Source organism: Phoenix dactylifera, chromosome 2 (genome assembly GCF_051530095.1).
Source record: "Phoenix dactylifera cultivar Ajwa chromosome 2, Ajwa_hap1_PhDact_Kaust_v1.1, whole genome shotgun sequence".
Lineage (NCBI taxonomy): Eukaryota > Viridiplantae > Streptophyta > Magnoliopsida > Arecales > Arecaceae > Phoenix > Phoenix dactylifera.
The window spans coordinates 14388354-14415753 of record NC_143191.1 but is presented as its reverse complement, the minus strand read 5'-3'; the positions used below and the strand labels follow the sequence as shown (position 1 = coordinate 14415753).

The following is a 27400-nucleotide window of genomic DNA, read 5'->3' as shown; positions in this document are numbered from 1 at the left end:
GACTAGTAACTCTAATGGCCATCAACCCCTTACTAAAGCTTTTTCAAATAAATTTAATAAAACTCCACCAATTTAAGTTCACTTAATCAGTTAGACATTGCTTTTATTTTTTAATTTTATTTTTAAAAATAAAATCTTATAAGAAACCGAGACAAAATATATTTAGTACTATTATTTTTCTATTTTAGAATTATTTTATTATTTTTATAAAAATGAAAGTGTGAAATTCTTGCTTTAATATTTTCAAAAATAAAAAAAAAAAAATTTTTTTTACCACCACTACAAGCACCATTTTCACTGTTGTTGCATTTGTCGCTGCTATTGCTGTCATCGCCTCTATCACCATCGTTGTTACTACCACACCGCGACAACAATTGTTACCATCTCTACCATATTACCGGCACCAATAGCCACTTCACCACAACCCTTCCAACCCTTGCCACTTCTATCATACTATTGCCACTATCATTGTTGCGTCTATTGCATGTTGGAAATTTAATCTAGATGCTAATCCTTATAACAAATATAAATAATCAAAAAAATAAATAAATAAATAAATAAAAATTAAGTAAGAAAAACTTAGTTATAGAGGCACGTAGATGGCCTTTGTTCTTAGAGGTAGATTTGGTGTTCTTCGGAATTAATGACTTAGCGGGAACGGTGGTCCTAACACGTTTACCTTTTAGGATTCAACTATAGCAATATCTTTATAAAAACATGCTCCCAACTACAAATGTTCAATTGAATTACTTCTAGTTGCCCCTTTATCTTAAGAATGAAGATGTAGTGTTTTTTTTTGCAGAAAAATGGAAGAGAAAATCCGTGGTCTTTTTTACAAAGAAGAGAAGAGGAAACAGAAAGAACTTGATCAAAAAAGAAATAGAAACATGCTTGTGTTTGAATGAAAAGGGAAGTTAATATTTATAGGGTCCTTTATGGCTCGTCTAGTCAACCAGTCAAAGGTTGCAACCATTCAGTCCAACACTAGTACCCGTTGCAATATCCAACGGTACAAAGTCTAATGGACAAAGGCAAGTTTTAAATGGATAAAAATAAGAAAGTTGGGATGTTTTGAAGCACCCAAAATGATAATATCCAACAATCTCCCATATGTTTCAAAACACTTTCCTAATTTGGAAAGGGACACGAGCAAGTTATACATAGCAATGGTACCTCGTAAGTTTGAACCATACCTTAGATGAACAAGCTTAGGATCACATAGACATGGTGCAGCTATGCTCATTTAACCAAATTTCTTTAGTGTGATGAGGCCAAACTTGTTATCCACATAACTTTCCCTAACTAGAGCAACTTCCAATGGGTTGGCGTTGTTATGGTGATGCACCTACCTGGATACTCGTGAGTGCTCTAGAGACCTGTCTCTGCCTCATATGGAGAGGCCTTACTCCTACACTCATATAGATGGCATTCATCAAGAGTGTACTGCAATAAACACCCTTCCCAAATTAAGGTCTATGGACCCACTAAGAGTACCATGCTCAACCTTATACTCACTATATTAGCACTATTGTGCACCACAGAGAGAGACTATTTACTAGTCATCTTATATGACGATAGATAGGAAATAAGCTATAGTGCTCCATAAGATGTGGTATGATTTCATTCATCCTATTAAACATTCTTCATGGGATCTCCAATCACAGAGGTGAGAGGACTGGGCATCCAATACATCATTTTTGTAATAGGCATTAGTCCCACCCTCCTGGATGTCTTGCTCAGCAGCTCTTTAACAAGTGTCTTGGTTAGGGGATTGGCTAGGTTTTTTTTTGACCTCACAAAGTCCATGGACACGACACTATTCTCTAATTAACTACCTCACAATATTATGTCTCAATCTAATGCCTATTTTTTCCATTATAAATTTTGATTTTAGCTCAAGCTATGGCAGCTGGACAATCATAATGTAAACACACAGATGTCACTGGTCCTTTCCATAGAAGAATGTTCACCAACAAGTGTCTAAGCCATTCCGCTTCAAACCTTGCCTTCTCTAAGGCAATGAATTCATATTCCGTGGTAGACCTCGTAATAATAGTCTACTTGAATAATTTTTAGGAGACTACATCACCTCTTAAAGTAAACACATAGCCACTTGTTGGCTTTAGTTTATTAGAATCTGAAACCCAGTTGGCATCGATACAACCTTCTTATACAGCTAGAAATCCTCAATATGTCAATCTATAATGCATATTTCCTCTAAGATATTTTAGTACTCTAGATAATGAAATCCAATGATCACTACTGTGTTATCTATTGAGCCTACCTACAAATATATGCAATATTAGAATGAGTAGAGTTCATTAAAAATATCAAACTACTAATGATCTGTGCATATTCAATTGGTGATATACTATCATCAAGATTTTTTATCAAATTGACCTTAACATCATGAGGAGAAGATATACATTTACAATCAAAGTAATCAAATTTTCTAAGTATTTTCTCAACATAATGTGATTGTGACAAAATAATACAATCATTTTTCCTCTGAATCCTTATGGCAAGAATTATGTTAGCTTCATCTATATCTTTCATATCAAAGTTTGATGCAATACATTTCTTTGTATTAATTACAATACCAGTGTTGGTATGAAAGATCAGTATTCAACAAGTCATCAACATTCAAGCAGATAATAACACTAATATTATCAATAGATTCATTATATATGCATTTATTAGCAATATTCATCACGTATCCATTAGAGAGCATAATATTATTAAATTTTTCATGCCATTATTTAAGAGCTTATTTTAAACTATATAATGATTTCACTAATTACATACTTTATGCTTGTGTTCAGAGACTACACATCTCCCAGGTTGCTTTATATAAATTTTTTCTTCAATTTGATCTTTAAGAAATATAATTTTAACACCCATTTGATACACTGTAAGTTTGTAAATAGATACAATGCTAAACAAAATACTAATAGATGTAATTCTATAAATTGGTGAGTAAGTATCAAAATAATCAATATTTTCCTTTTGTTTATAACCTTTAGCAACCAAGCGTGTCTTGTATTTATCAATAGAGCCATCTAATTTTAATGTCTTTTTAAAGATCCATTTACACCCAATTAGCTTTGTTTTAGGAGGCAAATCAACTAGTTCCCAAATATGGTTAGATATAATTGATTCAATTTCATTATTAATACCCTCTTTCCAAAATGGTATATCAATAGAAGTTATAGCTTCTTGAAAAATTAAAGATCCATCATTTAAATTCTTAAGAATGTAAATTAGATCTAGCTTTAAGAATGTTGGAAATTTAAGATATGAATATACATTCTTATAACAAACACAAATAATAAAAAATAAATAAATACAAAAGAATAAATTCAGTAAGAAAAACTTAGCTCTAAAGGCATGTGTATGGCATTGTCCTTAATGGTAGATTTCATGTTCTACAGAATCAATGACGGCGTGAAGGGTCCCAATACGTCTACCCTCCAAGATTCAACTATAGAAGCACCTTTGCAAGAACACGATCTCATCTACAAAGACTTGAATGAATTGCTTCTAGTTGTCCCTTACCTCACGCAAGAAGATGTGGTGATATTTTTCAGAAAAAAGGAAGAGAAAAATAGATGGCCCTCTTGTAAAGAAGTGAAGAGGAAACAGAAAGAACTTTTTCAAAAATGAAACATATATGTGAATGAGAAGAAAAGTCACATATTTATAAACAATCTTTTATGGCTAGTTTGGTTTTTTTTTTTTTCTCACCAACCATACGTCACGGTGGCTAGTTTGGTCAACCGGTCAAAAATAGCGACTATTTAGCCCAACGATAATAGCCATTCAGATATCCATCGATAAAAATTCCAACGGACAAAAGCATAAAATGGCTAGTTTCAAATAGATAAAAATAACAAAATTAGGGTGTTGTGAAACACCCAAAATGATAATATCCAACATCGCATCGCCAGCACCCTTGCCGTCGCTGCATCCATTATCACGACCTCCACCATATCCCTGATGCCCCCGCTATTAAAACTAGTATTGCCTCCATGGTCTTCACTTCATTGCCTCTGCCACCATCATCATATTTATTTTTAAGAATATTGATTATATCATGCATACTTATATTTTTTAAAAATTTGAGAAAAGGAAACAAAATTTTTGTTTTTTATTCTAAAATCTAAATATTAAAAGTGATACCAAATAACATCTTTGTTTTTTTTCCCTTTATTTCTCGAACCCTTCATGAGTATATTGTTGACCTCTCTAGATGCATCTGTAGTCTTATACCCAAAAGAATTCTTTTCTTTCCATAATCATCTTCTATTTTACAAAAATGCAAAAATGTTTTGAAGCATATGTTATACTCATAAGAATTTTTCTTGGATCTATTAGTAATGGTTTGACAGCTTCATAATCAAACACGCACCTTGAATTGCATTAATCCCACATGTTACACCAATTCTCTTGCAACTGAGACACGAGAACTCTTCTTGTGCATGAAACGGGCCCCTAGAATTACTCTTTTATATTTACTCTTCCCTGTCTTTTTCTTCAATCCTTGCCAAAACAAAAACAAATATAAAAGAGAAGGTAATTAATTATCTTCTTAAAAAAGAAGAAAATTATGGAAGGAGGACATTCACAGAAATCAAATGGGCTGTGTTTTGCATCACTTCTATTTTTCACTTTTCATAAAAAAAAAAAAAACTTAAAATCTTTTTCTTGTGAAAACTGAATCCACAATTTGCTTGGTAATCACTTAGGTTGTGTTAAAGATGATGGTGGTGGAGACAGTGATGACGGTAGTTAACAATTAACGACAATGACGATTTTGGTAGTGTTCTAGTAGGGGCGATCTTCACCATTGCATTTAAGCTTCACTAGGTTGCATGGGATTGGCTCAACTTATAATCAACCTGCTCTAGCTCAGCTCTGGTAAACTGAGTCAACCTAAGCTTCAACGAGCCAAGCTATGAAATTTGTTTGAGCTCAACTTGTTTTCTACTTCAGCCGAGCTCAAACACCCCGATAGCGAGCGGAGCCCGAGCTGCTTGTGAGCACCTCATAGTTTGTGGTCATAAATAATTTTGGTTCTTAAAATTTGAAAGTCAAAATTTAAATTCCATAATTCCTAGCAACTGAAAATTTTTCAAAAAAACTGAAATAAAAATGGGATTAACAGGTACTGTTTCTATCCAGCTTCATATGTTTCCAGAAACAAATACTGAAAATTGGAAATGGGTAGTGAAGTGAAACAGTGTGGTCATCGGATAAGTGGAGGTATTTTAACTTTGGGTATTAAAAGGGTGGAAATATTTTCGAGTAGATTGGATTGAGAGTCAGAGTCATGGGGCCTAGCCTCACATGAGAAGATTTCAAGTCTTTTACATTACTTGTTAGTAAAGTAATACTACTTAGCACATAAAAGGCATGTGATTGTTTAGAGAACTCAAACAATATTATCCGGATGTTATCTTCTTAATCTTGAGATGATGCATGTTACTTCTTGATGGAAAGGGGAGGAGGAGAATTCAAGCCAGAATGGTTCAGAGAGAGAGAGAGAGAGAGAGAGAGAGAGAGAGAGAGAGAGAGAGAGAGGCTCTGTTTTGAATAAAAGCATGACCACACTTTTTTAATTATAAAAAAATTCAATCACAAAAAAGAGATCTGCCCCAGAATATTTCCTATTTAAACACTATATATATATATATACACACACACACACACGGTTCTTGATAGATATATTGGCCATAATGCAAAAGATGTGCATTAAGAAGAAAAAGATATTTATACCAGAAAAAAGAAGATAAAAAAGAAAAAGATGCTAAAAAGTCCATGGAAAAGTCGATTCATGTTCATCCACCAGCTTTCCGACCAAGCACAACAACTCCAAAGTAATTAAATAACTTATTGCCACCCCCAGGGTCAACATCCTCTAATGGCAGCTTCTTGGGAGCCAGCCAATCAACCTGGTCCTGCCCCTTACTTTTCTATGCCCTTCGGTGCATAAATCTAGTGTCGTGGGATTAGGCCATAGGTAGGGAAGTCATGGTTCGTATCTTCTAAGAACAATTATTGGATCAAAACTGTCAAAAACTGAGCTATCAAATGCCAACCACCCATTTGAATATTTTGTTTGGATCACATATGAATAGATGCCCACACCTGTCCACTCATACCTCCGACTATATCCTCTTTTTTTGCAATTGCACCACCTAGTTTTCATATGAACAGGGTTTTAACATTTAAGAAAACTATTAGTTTCAATTTTTTTATATAAATATCCTCTTAAATATCAAATTTTATATAAATATCTTTTTAAAATTAATATTTACATCTAAGCCCTCTTAAAACACTTATTGTACTGTTCCACTTTTTTTTTATCTTTATTTTGGTATTTATATACTCACGCCATCTAAAATATTTATAGACGATCGTGATGGAAAACTAAAAAATATTTTCAAAATTTTATTTTATTTTTAATTAAAATAAATATGAGTTTTATTAATGATATTAGAAAAATTGTATCTATGCAAAAATAGTATTTTATGAAAATACAAAAATAAATATAAATTTTAAAACGATACTTATACAAGAGCACCCATATGAAAAAACCAATCATGATATTCTTTGACAGGTGGCCTAGGACTCACAAAGCTCCAATAACTGGAAATAAGACTAGCGTTCCTTCGTATTCAATTAATGTTTCTTTTTTTTTTTTTTTTTGAGAACTAGTACTAGGTTAATGCTGTGGTAGATGCCATATATCTTCCCCATTAGCTTTGCAGAATTCCAACCATCAAATGAGCTCCCATGAACTCATCCACAATTCTAGCATACTAATGAATTAATCACGGCAATACACTTCCAACTTCCAAGGAGGCATCATTATGGATGGACTTTCATGGGCAATGCCAGCAACTGAAACTTCCAGCATGAATTGAAAATATATTTACAGCAGTTCTTTCTTTTTCTCTGGTCCTTTTGCTCTACTCGAAAGAAAATCAATGTCGTGAAATTCAGTAGATGAGAAAGGGTGAACAAGTATTCAAATTGGATGCTGCTGATTTTCGAAACATATGTGAATCAGCTGCAAGGCCTTTTTAGTAACAAAGCAAATTACCAACTTCCCACCCACCCAATGTAAGAATGAAGCTTTCTCATGGGCATGATTAGAATCAGGTATAGCGTTATGGAAGGGGCTCCTGTGAATCTCCTAGTCGGGACAAGTGAAGGTAAGCATCAGTTCCTGCAAAAGTAACAAATAAGGAATCAGAATCTCAGCACAAACAACCGGAAGCAATTGGAACTCAGCAAAACAAAGGTTCGTATATCAAAGGAAAAATCATGCAAAAAATCCTGAACTAATTAAAGGTTTTCAATTTCCTCCTAAACTTTAATTTAGTGCAATTAGATCATCGATTCGTTCAATTTGGACCATGGCTATAAATTCTGTCTGGCTGTCGTGTATAAGCAGGTCTCCTCTTCTACCATACAAGCAGGTCTTATGACATCACGTGACAATTCCGTTGCTGCAGCCAGACAGAATTCTTAGCAGTCCGGATTGAAAGAATTTAGACATTTGATGACCTGATTGCACTAAATTAAAGTTCAGAAGAAAATTGAAAACCTTCAAATAGTTTAGGATTTTTTGTGTGATTATTCCTATATCAAATGGTAAGCAGTTAACATATAGATGCGTATATAAAATTAGATGAACTACATGTGTCAAATGGATCGAGAAAAAAATGAAAAAAAATGTAGAGGTATTTTATGCACATCTGTTATAGGCCTATATCCAAAGGAAAAGAACAAAGAGAAGACCACTATGTTCCCACATTGGGGAGAGAGAGAGAGAGAGAGAGAGTATATCAGCCTTCTTCCAATTTCGAATAAATATTGAAGTTGCATTTTGATTCCTAAAGATCCTAGAATCCAATGCCAAACACCATAAAATTTCCAAAAGGAAATAGAGCACATAAGAAACAAGGGAAAGAAACCTTGCTGCACAAAAGAAAAAGTTATGCCTGCATTAATTTACTGTTCATTAGCCTAATAAATCAACTATAATATCCATTAAGCATGCTTAGTGTAAAACAAATTGGAGACTCCATTTAATTTTTGCCTTTAATAATGACATCTACAAACAAATGAAAAATAATAGTTGACCCAGCACAAATGAGCATTAAATAGAGGTATGACAAGACCATCCATGGTCTAGTTAATCTAAAACCTAGAATGATGTTTTAGATAACAAGACTGCATCATTTCAACACCATTGTCTGAGCATATGACAACCACCTTTACCTTGGCAAGGAACAGAAACAGGTGTAATGAACTAATGATGCAATTTGAGAAACACGATAAACTCAGCTACTACTTTTCGAGTTCCAGAAGAGACATGAATGCTCTCACTAAAACACTAAAGGAATAAATGAAAAATAATAGAAAGGAAGAAAATGCCAGTGATGCCATTGAACTCCTAAATGTCCACCACAATTGTGAACAACAAACAAGGAATGTATATTGGAGATTTTAAACATTTAAGAATATGACATTATGACCTGTGGTGGTGATTATAATAGAGGAGAAACCTTCAGTAAGTTAGAAACAATCGAAGTCATTACAAGATAACTAAAAGCTTTCCTCTTACTTTCTTTTTCTTTTTTCCATTTTTTGGTAATTATTCCTATTTTTCCATGAATGGGCAAGACAAGCTAAATTAAGTCAACACTAAAAGTGATCCAAAGCAACATTAAGTGAGAGCCCAAAAAGAGGCCACAAGGATTAGAGTATTTAACTCCAATAGGCAAAAAAGCTAGAACATTCATTGATGTATCAGATACTGGGTAGGAATGGACAATCCAATGAGTTGTATCTTGTCTAAACATCCTACTTCTCAAGTACAGGCATGTGAATTTCGGGAGTCTTGTACTGAAGCTTAAGGGTAAGGGATCTGCAGGAATCAAATGAGGTCAGTATAGATTCTGAAGCAAACACATAGGCCAATAAATGTGGGAATTGGAAAGAAATTGAAAAAAATTCAACATGCTCATCAAAGACCAGGATTGGTCAGGAGTGGATGTTGAAAAAGCGTAATTGGTCAAAGAAAGAGATGCTGTGTATGAATCACTCACATATTCTTCTGAATTATATGCACCCGCGGGACTCATTTTTAAAACCGGTAGAGATATGCAAGAACAAACCGAAAGGATTATAAGAAAGATTAGCATTTGTTCGCCAAGATGATCCATAAAGATTGGTTATGCGGTTTGATTGAAATGAGGTGAGAATTTACAAATGATAACTACCTGGGATTAAATAGGAAGGGTCTTCAATTGGATTACGAAAAGGATCTTTTTGCTAGAGAATTTCATACCATTCCGGGAATGGAGAGCACAGATGTTATAGGCTCAAGGGGTTTCTTTAGGAAAGGATATTTTGAGGCATTTCGCCATTCAGGCCATCCAAATGTCTTTTTTAATGTGGCATTTCTTTCTCACTAATTAGTGCACTTTAAAATTATAATAAATAACTCAGGTTTATAAAACCAAGATATAGATCAGTATTTTCACACACTAAAATATTATTGAAGATTGTGTTAATGCGATATCAAATTGTGTCTATATTATACATCCATGTGTATGTACTAGTGTATATGTCAAACTATGGCATAGCATGTGCTGACAACTGACTTGTTTGGTTTGACTATAAACAACAAAGCCAACATTTATTTTTTAGTTCACGGCACAAGACAAATCCAGATATTGAGAGAGTAGTTATGATGATAAGTGTCCTTTTTATATCACAACATTCTAGCTAGGGTAGCATGGAATACAGAAAACATAGACTTATAGTAACACTTAGTTCAGTCTGCAAAAATCATGAGTTCTATGGAAGGCTGTATCACTCCAAACCACCAGATTCGGGGCGTACCGAGCCATGCCGAAGGCAGACCAGTACGATTCCGCCCCTTAGTTTGAGAAACCGGTGAGAGAGGAGAGAGAGGAAAGGAGGGAGGGAGAGGGGGCAACGGAGGGAGAGGGAGAGAGTAAGAGAGACAGAGATAGCTTTCGAAGAAAAAAAAAAACAAAAGCAGCCGAAGCACTTGTTTCATTTCAAAAGAGGGGCACTGCCCCTGTTACAGTGCTTCAGAGGAGAGGGGGCCTCGAAAGCCCTCTCTCTCTCTCTCTCCGCCCCTCCATCCGCCGCCCTCTCCTCTCTCTCCCCCTCCCTTCCTCCCGCTCCCTGTCCTCTCTCCCCCTCCCTCCCCCTCCCTCTCCTTCTCCCTCCATCTTTTCCTATCTCTCCTTCTCCTTCTTCTCCTCTCTCACTGGTTTTGTTTTGTCAATATGCAGTGGAATGGCATGGCACGATATCGTACCATACCGTATCGTACCGCCAGCCTACAGGCATAATTGCCAATACTGGTACTTTTACCTATATAAAAGAATTATTATTTGGTTCTAAGAAGGAAAACAGAAGATTCAAAGTGCTCCAACAACCAAATAGCTGAGCCAAGTAAAGTGAACAAGGAGCAAGTGCATGTGCATGGAACTAAGGCTATTCATGGTTGAAGCAAGGGTACCCCAAAACTCAGTTTAATTGTTGGCCCCCTTGGCTATACAATATATAGAGCCATAAATCCCAAGATATTGGCTGACTGGCTATCGACACACTGGCCAATGTTTTCCAATCACTTTTTCTATTTCCTTCATTGGATTTTCTTTATATCCTTCATTTTCTAAAAATAGTTATTTATTTTGGATTTACATATTGGCCGAAATTTTGATATCTTGATTTTAATATATTTTCTAAAATCCCAAAAAATCTCAGACCTTTCCAAATTTTCCAACCACCTGATCTCAGATGAGATAATTTGACTCTTCATTACCCAACGAGATGACCGAGATCTCAGCTTTTAAAAAACTTGGGTTAAAAATGTAGGAGGCCTCGCAAAAGTATGGGTATAGTATGTTAAAGAACTACTAACAGTATGAAACAATAGAAATACTTATTTATCAGTGGTCATTCTTTTTATAAGCAAAAACTGTTATTCTGCTTTAGGATGAGAAGGACTAATTAGCATGATTGTGTATTTAGTGTCATTTGGTGTGCCAGAACAAGACATGTCATACAGTACAAAAGAAGTTGAGGTTTACTGACCATTCAAGTTAGTTCAAACTACTAAACAGCATATCAGTTGATGCACGAAAATGCAGGTATTCGAATATTGATGCTGGTAAATCAAACAACAACTGGAAAAGCATAATTGAAGTGCAATGACTTCAGATAGATGGATTAGACAAGACAGGAGACTACAACCAGATATTGTCACTTATCCTTCAAAGTCTAGAAATCCTAATAAAACCAGGCTTTAGCACATATGCAAAGCAAAAGGAGCACAAGGTCGTTTAACATTATTGGGATAACCATAAATGTTTCTACATATAGTTAAGAACATATAAATAATCTAATAGAAAGTTCCAAAGTCCAAAACAAAGTGATCTTCTGTGTTTTCTAACTTTATTAATCTCTAGCCTGCTTGGCACTTAATAATAAAAAAAGGCTTGATTTGGAAATCCTTGAAAAACCTCATCTTGAGGGCCTTAGTCAAACAAATGGAACCGAAAGTCCATCTTCACAATAAGAAAAATTATGATTGTATTCACCTAGAAAAAAACCAGAACCATCACAGTCCACTCGATACTTTCTCATTCAACTTCACTCCATCACTCCAATTTTAGCTTTCAGTCTCTTTCTCACCTCATCGACTAACAGCATATCCAAAACATATCCTCACCTCGAATACCATCATTTAGATCATCTAACTCAAGTATAAAAATAAAATAGCTAAGGCAAAACTTAGTACTTATCTAAGATAACTAGAAATTCATAAATGCCACCCCAACAATCGCAATTACGTTAAACAAATAATAGCAGATATTAGCATTATACGAGATTGCAAAGTACATGGCAAATTTGCACTTATTGTCAAAGCTCATTGTTGCAAAGTAGATAAATTTTCATAATTAAATATGGATGTGCAATTAAACTGCAAGGATTGAAGAGAGGAATAAATATATTACGATGACATAGGCATGTCCTTAAAAAAAATTCTAATAGGACATTCTAGAGAGGTGCTTAAACATGTCTTATGGGTGTATAAAAAGAGTGGATGATCTATACTAGAATTGATGAAATTTGTGCAAACCAACGTTGGCGGAACCAACCCGAACCGGCCAGTTTCGCCCGTTTTGAACCGTACCGGTGGACTGGTACGGTTCCGGCTTCGAGAATGGGCCGCGTTCTCAAAGCCAAAGAAGAAGGAAAGAGAGAGCAAGCGGGGGAGGAAGGGAGAGGGAGAGAGAGAGAGGATGCCGGCTAAGGGCCAACGGAGCCTACGAGGGGGCCGACGCCGGAAAAGAAGGGCCGCTTAAAAAATTTCGCGATTCGTAAATGAAGTCGGCAAACGATTTCTGAGAAGGGTTGAAACAGGAGTCGACCGCTTAAGCGGCCCTTCTTCCCCGGCGCCGGCCCCCTCGAGGCCTCCGTCGGGCTTTGCTGGGCTCCGCCAGCCCTCAGCCAACATCCCTCCCTTCCCCACTCTCTCTCTTTTCCTCTCTCGTTCTCCCTCTTTCCCGTCTGTTCCTCTGTGTCGGTACGGGCCCAGCACAGCACGGCGAGGGCCCGTACCAAGCCGTTCTGCCGAAAAATTGGTACGAGGTCCGGTACTGGTTCCTCCGACCTTGGTGCAAACAAATTTGAAAAATTTTGAAGTAACTTGTTATGTGAATAACCGGTGGATAAGGAATATATAGCTGACTCTGAGTCCTATGGAAAATAGTTAATGGCTAGGACTATGATTATGTTAACTATAACCTATACTACCATATAATTGAAATAAGTGGTTTATCTCCACCCCAAATTCCCTCAACTATGGGTGCACCATGCTTCGACTCCACTAGTAAAAAAAAATAAAAAAAAAACTTAAGCAATAAGGCATAGACACCTCTTTTTGAGAACCATCCATACCATGCCCCACCTGAGAGAGTATACTTTCAATCCAGTGTGGCAGAAAGTCGACTCGCCCATAGTTTTCCTTCTGCCATTTTTTTCTTCTTTTCCAGAAGGGCAAATGGATGGCACACTCTGAATACTAGTTATATATAATGGGAAAGCCCCAAAGTCCAGCGTGTGCATTTTCGGACTCTGAGGCTTTGTATGCTTTGCCTAGGATAAGCCAAGCCTAACAATTCACAAAAAAAAACACTAAGGCTTTCTGAGTTAAATGTAGGGTCCATGCTGGAAATTGAAACTAAATCCATATATTATCTCAAACCGGTGGACACAAAGTATCTAAATGTTTGTTCTCTTTGGTTATAAAACTACCCTGTCCTCGTATAAAACAGAACTCTTCCTTTAACAAATTACCCTGAATGTTTGCTCTCTAATAAATGGCCAAAATAGAATGAAAAAATATAAGCTAAAATATAAAACTTACTTATGAAACTTGTTATAAATAATTATGAATAAAGGGCACAAAAACATCCATCAGGTGCTCTTTCATTTTAACCAATCACATACATCGTATGTGTTGAGTTCTAGTTGAATCAAGGTTTTAATTTTTAAATATTTGTGGAACGGTGGGGCATGCCACCATCCCAAGTGTCAAGATGGGACAAGTTGGGAGATGGACTTGGATGGGACATCCGCTATCACGATTGTCAGCACACAAGATAACATGTTCCACGAAAGATGCAGGATAGCCCCATCCCCTGGTATTAAAAACCTTGAGTTGAATTATATTAAAAAAACTAGATCAAAATATTCTAGTTATCTATACAATAGGAGCAGGAAATGGACTGCAATGGTGCAAGATATCCACCATCCATAGTGTCAGTATACAGGGCATCCCGGTCCATGGAAAATCAAGACAGGCCCATTCCTTGGCATTCAAAACCTCAAGTTGAATTATATTAGACACTACAAGATCAAATTACTCTAATTATCTCTACCATTATTAGAAGCCACTTAATTTTCACTCACTAAACCATATTTTTCCTGCCTTCTATATTTTCTGAATTATCAAATTTGCCCTATGTTCTTGTGTGATCTATTAACCAATCCTTCAGAATAAATTGACAATATAAAATAATAAAGGCTTAAGATATGTTCACATGAAAGCATATATAAGTTTTCCTAAAAGGCACTAGCTTAGCGTCAGAACAAACTGGTTCAATTATGTGCCATCTCTGATCTGATTTCCAGCAGTTCATACATGGTTCTTTTTCTCAGCCCTATTCACCCTAACTAAATGCCTCACCTGACCCTAAATCCCCTGCAGAAGAATTTTAAAACTCATCTATTAGTAAACCAACCCTTATGGCCCCGACTAGTAAACTGGGTCGTATCACTAGCCTAGAGATCACTGAGGATATCCACATTTTTCTGACTAAGCAATGAGGAGTGGTGGCTGCTTTTGCAAGCTTCTCATGGAAAGATCTGATGGTTCAAATTTTTCATAGAGTGGGAACGGAATACAAGTTTCTAGAGGAAACATCTGATATTGTCCTGAAGATGATCATGATGCATTACAAGAAATTGAGACAACTGGTTGAAAGAAAGAAGGTATTCTGCTTTGAAGCATGGATGTGGATACTGACACAAAACAATTAGAACATGCCAAAACAACAAATTTTGAATAAATGATATACAAATATGACAGGGATATGACGATAAATGGATTAGATATCTTTTTGCACATATAACTATCTTACATATAATAAGAATTAATTCTCATCTGGTCTATTAAAAATTGTATAGTTCTAGACATTCCTAATCTTTTTTTTTTGCTAGGGTTGTTTTCTCTCTCTCGTTTAGGCACAATGATGACAAAGGTCAAATTTGGTTTAGACAACTGTGAACTTGGATACCCCACCGGGCTCAGCCCATGACTTGATAGACCCAAAATATTCGACACATGTTCAGGATATATCCAGAATGTATAATTGTTGTATCAGATACCAATTTCTATAAAAAACACTATAGACAAATAGACGCTCACAAGAAATATTCAACATTAACCAGGCTGCAGGGGTACTGATTACTGTATGTGTCAGACATAGAGCACCAGACCAAAAGTATTTTGAGATATATTCAGGATGTGTCCTTATCACCATCTTTGTAGCAGATACCAATTTTAGAGAAACATATGGAAAAATTATGATATGATAACTATGCAACACATATTCCTCAATATTTTACCATATCATGAAGAAGGCCTTCCCCCCATGCAAGGATAACTAATTACAAGAGGAAAACTAGTCAGAGTATGCAATTGCATCTAAGGTTTCTTTGCATCTGTGCATGTGCTGATCAGCTCCAAGTCTTGTCTTTACCATGCTATGCCAATGTTTAAGGATCTCTCCAGCTCAGTGGATTAGTAAATTCAAGCAAAATGTCTTAGTCATGACTCATGACGTATTAATAGCTTTGCGTGTTTTGACACTAAATGCATAATGTTTTATGCATGCTTCCCATGCGACATCTTAATTACCAAAGGTAGATTTATGCTGAATCACAAATGACAAAAAGAAATTGAGAGAACCATAGGAACTGAAGACAACAGAAAGAAAGTTCTGAACAAGCATTTAATATGGAAAGGCAAACATTCAATTTAACAAGATAATCGACGCACCATATCCTTCCATGGAAATAATTTGGAGATCGCCTCCAAAATATCGAGCATAAAGACGACTGATTGGAAGTCCATAACCATATCCAGCCATAGTAACCCCTTCATCTACTCCACCATAATTTTCATCCAGTGGGTTTTTAGCAGTACTATAAAGATAAGTAAAAATCTTTGGAAGGCCACTTCTTGGAATGCCACCCCCTTCATCTGATATCTGTGAAGAGAATTAATCTATAAGAATCCAAGACTTATAAGCATGACTGCATAATGCTCAGATAATCAATTGCTCTAAGCTGCACAAAGCTGATAACCACGTTTTATATAAAGAAGACATGAAGCTGGTCTTGAGTAGCACACAGATATTCCATGTGGCAAGACTTAGCTGCAAGAGTGGACATGTTTTATGTGAAGTATGGAGATTGATTGAAAAGTAGTAGTATTAAAATAAAGGTTGTTGATTCAAGCACAGGTCAGCAATCACAAAAAAAAAAGAGTAGAATTTAAACCCAACATCGATTGTGCAAGCACTTGAAAATATCTATCATTACTTGGAAAAAGAAAAGGGCTGAAAAGGGGTTAAGTACTTGTTTTTGGGAATCAACAACATGGTGAACAAGAATTTTAGTAGATCTTTGCATGTTCAATGAACAATATCCATTTTTACATGCTTTCCAATGCACTAAGTAGTAAAAAGAGAACATCACAGATCAATTATCAAGAAATTAAATAAAAATTCTTTCTGATTAAACATGAACTTGACGACAAAATATTAGTGAAGACTGCTTTAGTCATGAAATCAGTCAACAAGAAAAAGTAGGTGAAGGCACAGTATTGCCTTCTATGCGTACAATTCATTATGAGAAAAGGACAATAAAGTATAGGTAAACTATGATAGGAACTAAAAAAAAGAGACTAATTAAATTTTGTTTGTATTTCAGCTTTTTTCATGCATTAGATCTGCAAAGTTATAGAGCTCTAACCAAAAAAATAACATGAAAAGAAATGCTACAAATACTAGCATATTTAAAGGTACAGGTAGGAAGGTATGTTACTTAAAACAGGGCAAAATACCTCAAAATTCGAATAAAACTTGAGCATCTAAAGCTGTGCCACCAATCTTGTGATTATCAGGCTTGATTACGTAGAGAGCCAAGAACTACAGGTACAAGCAATTATTAGATGCATACCTTTATCGTGACATCTTCTATTCCATCAGCAACTATAATTCTGATAGGAGGAGCAACTTTGTCAGAATCCATAAATCGTTCTTGAACTGCACGTAACGAGTTTTTGACCAACTCAAACACCATGAGATGCAAATGTGGTGGAACATATCTGCATTTTTAAGTGGAAAAAAAATTAGAAATCCAAATTAGTTAATGCATTTCATGCCTGCCACATGCCCACATAATGCAGAAAATTCATTAGCAAAAATCAATTTGTACATTTTACAACGGCGGAAAATCAATTGTGTTCTTTTGCACAGATATGGATTTGATTCAGAAATTATTCGTTGACATAATCAAACATCTGTTTCCCACTTTAAACAGAAAATAGAAATTGATGCATGACAAAAGACATACATTTTCCACATTCATCCCCGTCTTGAAAGATATGCATGGATGCTAAGGTAATGCCAAAAGGATCTCTTAGCCATTCCAAATCCACATATTCCGAATACTTGGCACACCAAATTCTTCAGCAAATTTATCAAAGGCGGAAAAGAATGGCACATAGTAAAACCTAAACGACTGGACTGGACTGTGACATTCTGAGTACACTAGCATAGCTCCCAAAGAGGTAACAATAGGTAAGAACACAAATCATTATGGTTATTTGATAAGAAACAAATAATACTTACGGAAAGGTGAAACTTGGATCTCCGTAAATGTTAACCTCAGGAGCACTCCCATATTCCCGTAAACACATACTGCGGGCATCCTCACTAGCTACTTGGGCCACCAGCATTGGAGACATTCTAGTGTTTATTAGACCAATACAGCCAGGTGCTGGGTCAGGATCATGCAAACCCACATGCTGCCCTGAATATTCACAAACATCAAGGTTTCCTTAGTAAATTATTGACATATGTTTCCCATTGATGTTTACAAAGCACGTCCTCAAACTTCTCCTAAGATTTCATCAGAGTGAGAACTAGTCAAATAAGAGTAAACAAAAGTACCAAACACCTACACATATAAAAGGGAAATGGAAGCAAAGTTATACTGACCTATAAGCATACGGATTCCGATTCTCGACATGTAAAAGCGATCAAGAAATTCATGGATTTCTTCCAGATCTGTAGGCACAGCCTTCAGATTCAAATCTTTCTTCAGCTGTTGTACACCTAGAGCCATTGCTGGTACCACGTTATTATGCCTTACTTTTATCATCTTGATCATTTCAGTGAAAGCCAACTCATCACTTGTGTCCTTGATTTCTGGAAAGGATCGAAGATCACGAAAAGAATCCACATACCAATCTCTCACCTTAAAAAAGTCAAGACCAATTAGTTTTCAAAAGACATGTTTCAAAGCAAAACACTTAAAATAAAGAACCATGTATTGTACTTTAAAAAATAAAAAATAGCAGTACCATATTCAACATATTTATCCAATAGCTGGAAGACTATAACGATATCTGAAATTAAGAAAATATAACTCATGCAGAAATTGATAGCAAGAATATCAAAATCTATGAGGATTCAGTGGACCAATGGAGAAAGTAACACGAGACAAGACCGTATGGGAAAAATACATTCATCTGCAAATTGAAAACTAGATATAGTAGCAATCAAAACATGTCTATAAAGTAGTGATATTTTAGGTTTCTCTCTGCACACTTTAACAATCAAAATACCATGTCACGAGTGAGGCTGAAGGATACAGCTCAGATACAAATCAGGGGAACTTAAGGCATTATTTTGATGCATCAACAACCAAAGCATAACTGCATAATTGATCCCAAAATCCTCCAGACACCAGATACTACTCAAGAAGTGCGCATTTTTTATCAAATCCAAATCAAACCACTGATACAAGCAGTAGCTGACAGCACCGATGAGATCCAAAGCACACCAAAGAAAGTGAAACTGAAAAGAGTTGAATGTAAACACCTCAACTGCCTAAACGCAGTCTATCAATGAGCACAGAATGTTCTAAAACATCAAATACTGATAGAGCAACAATATAATTTTGCAGAATCAACATAAATCAGGACAAAAGCCATGTGAACATAAATGCAAAGATTTCTTCCAGCAACAAAACAGAGCACAGAAGGAATACCCTATGAAATATTTTATTTTCAAACATCACGCTAGATTATCTAATCCATATAAGTTCGTATAGCTCTTCACCAACCATAGTTTATATTTCAGGTATCTATAGCCCCCCAACCCTCCCGCCCCCCAACCAAAAAACACCATAACTTAGAACAATCAAACAGAGAAAACTTTATGAATCAAAACATCTCCAAAACCAAAGGCGGATTTGGAAGTCACAAATCCAAAGGGAAAAAACATGCATGAAAAATCCACATAAAACTTCTGCAAAACAAGAGAACATTCTCAAATTCAAAAAACCTTCGCAGATTACTTAAAAAATGTAAGAAAAAAAACGAAATCCAGGCTTTCATCCGAAACCAAAGTCTTCAACTACTTTCAACACCAATATCTCCCAAAAAAAATCCACCCAAAGACAGCAAAAAATATCGATCCACCGAGATGAAACATATCATATACCTTTAAGACGGCGGGCTTCACGGACAACCCAAAAGGCAGGCTCTCCAGCTCAATGGCCCTCCTCGCGATCCTTATGGGGAGCTCCTTGTGGAGGAACTGGGCCGAGATGAGGAGATTCTTCTCGGTCGGCCGGGCCCCGAACTCCATCATATACCTCAAGCTCACTCCCGTCGGCTTCATCGCGCCCCACCGCTGCACCTCCTCCGCCAACGCCTTCGAGAACGACTCCGCTGCCTTCTTCACCGCCATGGCGATCTCCCCTACTACGCCAAAGAAGAATACGACGACGACGAAGACGATTCGAAGGACAGGATTCGCGACGGAGGAGACGACGAAGGCATCGACAGCCCTCTTGGAGGCGGGGTTGAGAAAGAAGCGTGGGGAGGGGAGGGGAGGGGGTGGGGGTGGGGAAGCGGGGTACGAGTTACGATTAGAACGAGAGAAATGGAAGGAAATGATTGAGATTGCGAGGGAGAGGTCCTTTATAATAATTTTGCACACGGTTACTTTAGGTTTTCTCCATCCTACTATTTTTAAATCCTTCATAAAATGAACTCTAACCATGGTTAGGTTCGATAGCCGAGGGGATTACAGTGAGATTGCAATGTGGATTACGAAACGGATTGGGTTGGAAATATTGGAGAGTGAGAGGTCCTATTGGATAATTACAATAACTTAATTTTATTATCTTTTTACTTCTTTTTTTATATCTCAGCTGTAAAGGGCGTTAACTGGAGTAGGGTTTGGTAACCGGCTGGTGAGGTTAAGAGGCATGTGGTGGAGCGTCCCGCCTGCAGTTATGGTGGGGCCCACCGCGATGACACGTCGGGAAGGACAGAACCCGTCTGTTTCCCGGGTAGTGAAAGAACGTGGGATTAGGCGTTGTGTAGGGAGGACAGGTTTCCTGTCCGACTGCACCGAAATTGTGAAAAATGTCTGAGTGTTAAGGAGCACATGAGATGCACGTGGGAAGCCATGGGATGGCTTGGATGATCCCCTTAACCTGGTTCATGAATTCTCTATAAAAAAAAATTACTGCTATAAAAAATTTTCGAAAATAAAAGTACCAAAAAATATTTCCAAAATATAACCAAAAAATACTACATGAATCTATAAATACTTATATAATATAAAAATAAATATATTTACCCCAAAAAAATTTGCTACTATAGAAATTTGATGATTTTGAAGTATTATATAAATCTTCTAGTTAGGGTTTACTTGTGATATTAGTCCTCAACTAAATTGCATGAGGATACAAGATATGTCCATTCAAGCATTTAATGGCATGCATTCAATGTGCCAAAATCTAGTATAGATGATGAATGCACTTTTGCTTTTATTTGATGCACTTTTCTCTCACTCCATGCGGGAAGAAGTAAATTACAAACGTATTCATTATATTAAATGTCATGGAAGTGCAAAAGGCAAAGTAAGTATAACCTTGTGCCAAAGAAAGTCAAGTGTAGTCAACAATTCATTCACGCAAAAGGTTATTTACAACCCTTGATGCATGTCTCATCCAAATAGCCAGATCGGCACCTTTTTTTTATTAAGAATTTGTACTTCTGAATTTAAACACTCCAAGTAATTGACTAGTATATCAATCATGCAAGTGAGTTCCATCTCTCAATGATTTATGATATAGAGGACTATCAAAGAGATGGAGCTATTGATGCTTATTATGTTGTATCTGATGCAAATGCCAAAGTATTGGTTGTGGGCTCCTGCCCACTCAGTCATTGCCCAATTCTCGCAACAAAATTTATTGCAGCTAGGAGTGTCCTCCCCATATGTTTGCCAAACTTTTTAGCAAACAAGCTAGTCTTGTCAAAGATAACTCTCTGATTGCTTTCACTTGTCTTCATCCATGTTTATAGTGTGTTCAGAATCTCCAACGTGAAGCAAGCCAAATAATTGCTAAACCTAGTTGGCTATTAAAAGGAGTCTGATGTATTATTTCAGCAGACAAGTAGCCTGAACCGTGCGATGTGTGTTTGTGTATATTGGGAAGAGCATATAAGGTGGTCCAATGATGGGTGGACAATGTTGAGGCCTTTGGGCTGGACTTTGGAATGCCTTTCGTGTTAATTATTTTCTATACTGCATGCACCATGTATCCATGTATACCATCAATCAAAACTGCTCATGTCTGTAGCAGTACACGGAGATACATGCTTGATGAATAGGATATAGAGGAACGAGCGGCTATGATTGGTAGCATGCACGGCCACGTGGTGCATGCTGCATAGGGAATAATTTCTCAGGTCCAAAAGAAAAAAGTGTGCGGTCGGCACCCAAGCAGAATCCACCTAGGTGATGTACTTGCTTCAAAAACCTTGCAGATAAAATCTCTCTCCCTCTCTCTCTCATGGAATGCAACTATGCAAGCAGGTTGGAATAAGGGTTAGATGCCCGAGGAGATTAAGATCCTTTGAGCTTCAAGTTGTTACATGAGCATGGGTTAGGCAATCCCATGCATGCATCTATTGATGCTAAAGGAACCTTTTAGTCTAGTTATTAAATGGTTCAATTTACATCACCTGTGGAGCATACCCCATAAGGGGAGCATCATATCTATAATTATTCTTTGCCGCCACCATCAAAGGGCAGTCTAATAATATATGCTGATTTTTTTATACATCAATTGCATATATTATAGTGCCAACTCTTGGGTTTACTTGTTGACTCTAGTAGTCTTTGATGGTCAAGGATTATATAAGGACAATTTAATAAATTTAATTTATTTATGTACCGATGGAAGGGCAATCGAGTAACCATTTTACCGGAGTTGTATTTCTTATGAATTTAGAGTTCAGTTTTGGATACATAGATGCAAGCAAGTATGTAAATATAAATTCATGTTGCAATCCAATTTTTTTTCTTAATTTTTGAATCCTACTAGTAAAACTACTTTCCATCTTGTCGATTCCTTAGAAAATGTATCACATAGTTGCTCATCACTCTAAATTGGTATAGCACGCATGAGATAGTTAATAGTTGCTGCCTTTCAAAACCTACAGCTTACAGTTGTAGGTTTGTAGAGGTTTAGACTCTAGATTATTCTAATAATAGAATATATTAAAGTTATGATGATAATAATATAAATATATTATAATTATAGTATGTCGTACCGGTCCAAACTAAGCAATACAAAGAATATCATACCGTACCAGTTCGGTATCGATATCAAATACAGATGGTATACCAAAAAAACTCTGTACCGTATTGTACCGATACTATACTAGTGTGGCACCGGTATGGAGTCCGGTACCGAAATGGCGAATTTTGATTGTAATTTTATTGGACATCCAATTAACCTATGACACTTGGCAAAAGGTCAGAGGTTGACTATCTTTTGTGCTTATTGCTTTAAGGCAAGAACAAGTTGGCTAGTGCAGGTGACATAAGATAAAAATTTAATCACCAACAAGAGTGTGAATATCTGGCCCTTCTTAATTTTTAATTCAAGATAGTAGAATTTATATTTCCTAAAGTAGGATAATGACTTCTTGGAAACAAACTTCCGATGTGTCGGGTGCTTGTTAAATAATCAGAGAGTGAGTGCCATGAGAATAATCATATATACTTCAACATCACAAGTTGGATTTTAATAACCAGCTAAGGTAGCAATCCTGGATCCAGTTCCAAAGTCTAACGAAGTCCTAAGTGGGTCACGTCAATCCAAGTCCAGCTTAGCATAATTCCTCCAGCCTTGATCAAATATCTAAACCTAGTTTTGATCTATTTATTCACTTGGTTTATTGAGTTAGGTCATGCTAGTTCAGTTCTAGATTTGTGGGGTTAGACCCAACTATTCTACTAATTTTTGTTTAGGAAATTCTACTAATTCTTTGTGAGGTCTGATATGTGTCAATTAGATCGGTTCTGATCTAAATTTATCGAGATTCATACTAGTTTCAGATTCATCTAGGCTTTATAGGTTAGACTTACATCAAGTGTGGATCCACATGACCCCACTTTGCACTCCTACATATATTCAATGCACCCCTACCATACTATGAAAAATCCACCATACCATCTCATCTTCCTTCTCAGGAATCCACAATAATCGCTTTGAGAACCATGCAAATGGATGAATGAAGTTCGAAATGCTTTGAGAAATGTGTAAAATACAATCTAATGGTCAACATCAAAAAAAAAAAAAATCAACCATTCATGAATACTATGAAACAAACTCTGGAGGGTATCCATCAGAAGGCCACTTTAGCTACTTGTTTTCAGAAAAGCAGTTGAACGCTAGGGTAGGATGACATTGCCGGCTACACCACACTTCAATATTTTATCCTATTGTTTTATTCCATCTAAGACAAAAGAGATCCATTTCTGGGCCCTGGTAAATAGAGTCCGGCAAGCAACGAGAATCTACATGAGTTCCTCGTGACAATGGCCTAGTTTGTTGAAGCCTTGTCATATTGATTAAGACGTTAAACAACTGCTCCATGTCGAACGGTAGGCGAATCATTCGCAGCAAATTCAGTGTATGTTTCCATCTCAAGTGAGGGGTTCGACCCTTTAACTTTGGTAATCCACTACATTAAGAATCTATCTAAAAAATCGAATATTTTGATGCATAGACCAAAAGTATATAAGTACCATAGAGTTTTTAGCCTATTCAGTATGAAACAATTATTTCTCAAAGGATGAAACCCAGAACGAGGGGAGGTTTCTGCGCACAGGAAGGATAGGTGTGCTCTGGTACCATGTTAAAATCCTATTTAAAAATTTAGATATTTAGATGGATGAATTCAAGAGTATATAAGCACCATAAAATTTTTTAATCTTTTTGATGTGAGACTATTATTTCTTAACATACTCTATTTATGAGGACCCATATGAATATGTGTTTAGTTCCACATCGGTTATTAGATAAATCTTGAATACTTATATAGGATCAAAAAATACAAATAACAACTTCTAGCTAGTTTTTTTGGATGAGATTTTAGGTTGTAACAAATGGTATCCGAACAAACCCGGTCTATGGCTTATGTGAATTAGAGAACACTGCAGTATGGGCTACGGACTGATCATGGTGTCTAATCCTCTCTATATAAGATTAAAAAATTTAAATAATAATTTTGACTAGTTTTTTTTTGGGGGGGCAAGATCCTAGATTGTGAGACCACCATAGCATAAAAACAGAAAGCAATCCTCAAGAAATATATATTAAAAGGTAAATGGCAGAAAAGAAAGAACAGTGCAAAAGAGTAATGAACCTCGTATTAGCCATTTGTCTTGTAGCCTTCCACTATTTAAATTGCCTCGTTACGAATCTATCTGAGATCAGACCGTGGGCCCTAATTTTGAGCGCTGATGCAATGATAAGGAACAGCATTCCATGCTCGGGCTATATGGTGACGTATCTTGCAAAATAATGAGCACTAAACTATGTGAACTGAGGTACTTTTGTCAAAGTTAAAGGGCAAACTAACACGCCTCCACATTCTGGTCTCACACCGCCGCCTGCATTCATTCTCTTTACGAGTTCAGTGCACGTTGAAAGAAGCAACAGAAAAGCAGCTGCTTTAAGCGCTACTGAAGATATTTTTTCAACAAAGATGCGAATTAAAAAAAAAAAAGGTCGGTGATTCACTGGCTATCTCCGTTTGTTTGAACCTATGATCTTTGGTAGGATTCACATTCTAGTCTCGCACTAAGAAGAAACATTCCATGCTCAGGCTACATGGTGACGTATCTTGCAAACAAAATAAAGGCAAACTAACACATCTTCACATTCTAGTCCGGCACTAAGAGGATTCACATTCTAGTGAATCTAATGAGCACTAAACTAGGTATGTGGACTGAGGTACTTTTGTCAAAGTTAACACATCCTCACACTAAGAGGATTAACATTTTAGTCTCGCACTAGCACTAAGAGGATTCAGATTCTAGTCTCGCACTAAGAGGAAAAAAAGAAGTTTGCTAGCTCATTCTAAAAGAGATTTGCAGTCTTTTTCATTTGTCCAATTTAGAGACAAAAGGTCTATCTTCACTTTATCTGATTTAGAGATCCTAAGTTTTATCTTGATCTGAGAAAGAAGCTATTTCCAAACATTATAGCTAAACTCCTTTTTTTTCTCTAAAAATTAGGTTACAATTTGAGATGTTGTGATCATAAATTAGGTTACACTCTAGTCTCACACTAAGAGCAAAAAAAGAAGTTTGCTAGCTCATTCTAATAGAGACCCTATGTCTAGAGATTTGCATTCCTTTTCATTTTGTCCAATTTAGAGACAAAAGGTATATCTTTACTTTGTCTGATTTAGAGATCCAAAGTTTTATCTTGAATTCTTGATTTGAGAGAGAAGCTATTTCCCAAGATTACAGCTAAACTCTTTTTTTTTCTCTAGAAATTAAGTTACAATTTGAGATGTTATGATCATAATTTTTTTACTTTTCATTATAAAACCAATAATTCAGAAAAAAAACTGGATTGTTTTGCGGATAAGTAAAAATTAAGAATAACAATGACAAAAAAAGTAGTTATATCTAAAGATTAAGCCTTAAACTTAAACAAATAATAAAATAATTATTATTATTTTATTTGAAAGAAACTGAAGGAAAGGAAGGCTTCTCCATGAGAGAGGGAATGATCGTCCTCCTACGTCATATTCACCGCGGCATGCTAATCCGCGATTACTAGCCTTCAATGCCTTATTGAATCTTGTCAAAGTGGTTTATGGATGGATTCCGTGGTAGTCTCTGACTCCCTCCAACTCAATCAATATCAACAACATGGTGACCAGGACGGTTAGGCCGACTACTCTACTATACTCTACTATAGGCTAGGGCTAGGCTACTTCTAGCTTCTATAGTGAGTGGCCCTTCCGCTTTGGTATAGTTGTTGTTCGTATTGTACTGAATTGAACACATATCAAATAAAGGCGATCAATCAGTAGTTGCCCTTCTCTGGAGGCTCGCGATCTTTTTCGTTGCCAGCTATTCTATTCTTCTACATAAATATGTAGACATGGAAACATTTTGATCGATCTGTCCACATCTGAAGACAGTGGAAATATGAAGCCCAATTTGATTTTTTTTTAGAGTTTTTTGCTTGAATGCCCTTCTAAAAATTTAAATTTGCTTGAATATCCTCTTAAAATTTATATTTATTTCTATATATTTATAAAATACTATTTTTGCACAAATGTCCCTAACATAATGGTTATTTTAATACCGTTAATGAAAACCATATTTATTTTAACTAAAAATAAACTAAAATTTTGAAATTATTTTTTTGTTTCTTATCACGATCGCTTTATAATTTTTTTTTGCGCATCTACTTATTAAGAATATTTTAGTCATTTTAATTTGAACCATTAATTTTTTAACGGCGTTAAATGATGGAGGTACATATGTAAAAATAAGAATAAAAAATAGAATAGCAAAATAAGTATTTTTGAGGGTGTATATATATATATATATATATATATATATATATATTAATTTTGAAAAAATATTCATATAAAATTTGATATTTAGGAGACATTGATACAAAATAAACTTTTTTTTATTAAGAAAAAGAACCCAATTTGATTCCGACACGGTCTGGAGGGAGACACCCAAATCCAGTTCGGGATCCGGACCCGGACCCCGACCCCGACCCCGACCACTCGCTCCACAGCGAAAGCAGGAGGGTGGTACGTAGAGGTGGCAAAATATGACCCGACCCGCCAACCCGACCCGTGTTCGACCCGCCATAAACAGATTTAGGTTTGGCCTAAACATATTCGGGTCGTAAACAGGTCGACCCGTTTAACCTGTTTATTAATTGGGTCGGATACGGGTTTTAAATATCTGATCCGTTTAACCTGTTTAACTGTTGGGCAGGTTAAACAGGTTAAACGGGTCTAAACAGGTCGGGTTGGGCAGGTTAAACAGGTTGGGTTGGACAGGTCTAAACAGGTTAAACGGGTCAGGTTGGGCAAATAGGTTAAATAGGTCGGGTCGGATTGGGTAAA

The 27400-nt window shown here is 36.2% G+C and overlaps 1 protein-coding gene across 1 annotated transcript; it reads right to left on the bottom strand.

The window, feature by feature from the left end:
• Positions 1-6882: 6882 nt before the first annotated feature.
• Positions 6883-19918, bottom strand: LOC103707688 (pyruvate dehydrogenase (acetyl-transferring) kinase, mitochondrial-like). The gene is made up of 6 exons (XM_008792277.6): positions 19419-19918; positions 17910-18168; positions 17541-17721; positions 16867-17014; positions 15683-15893; positions 6883-7231 (listed from the first exon to the last, which is right to left on the bottom strand). Exons 1-6 carry the CDS (start codon positions 19665-19667, stop codon positions 7173-7175), a joined length of 1107 nt encoding a protein of 368 aa, XP_008790499.1. The 5' UTR covers positions 19668-19918; the 3' UTR covers positions 6883-7172.
• Between the last annotated feature and the right edge of the window lie 7482 nt (positions 19919-27400).

Bases quoted from the DNA above. Each gene is read 5' to 3' on its own strand.
- LOC103707688 (XM_008792277.6), bottom strand. From the start codon at position 19,667: ATGGCGGTGAAGAAGGCAGCGGAGTCGTTCTCGAAGGCGTTGGCGGAG. The intron at 17,722-17,909 runs GTCAGTATAACT...GTGAATATTCAG, and splicing joins CGGAATCCGTATGCTTATAG to GGCAGCATGTGGGTTTGCAT. The intron at 17,015-17,540 runs GTAAGTATTATT...TTAAAAATGCAG, and splicing joins GATCCAAGTTTCACCTTTCC to ATATGTTCCACCACATTTGC.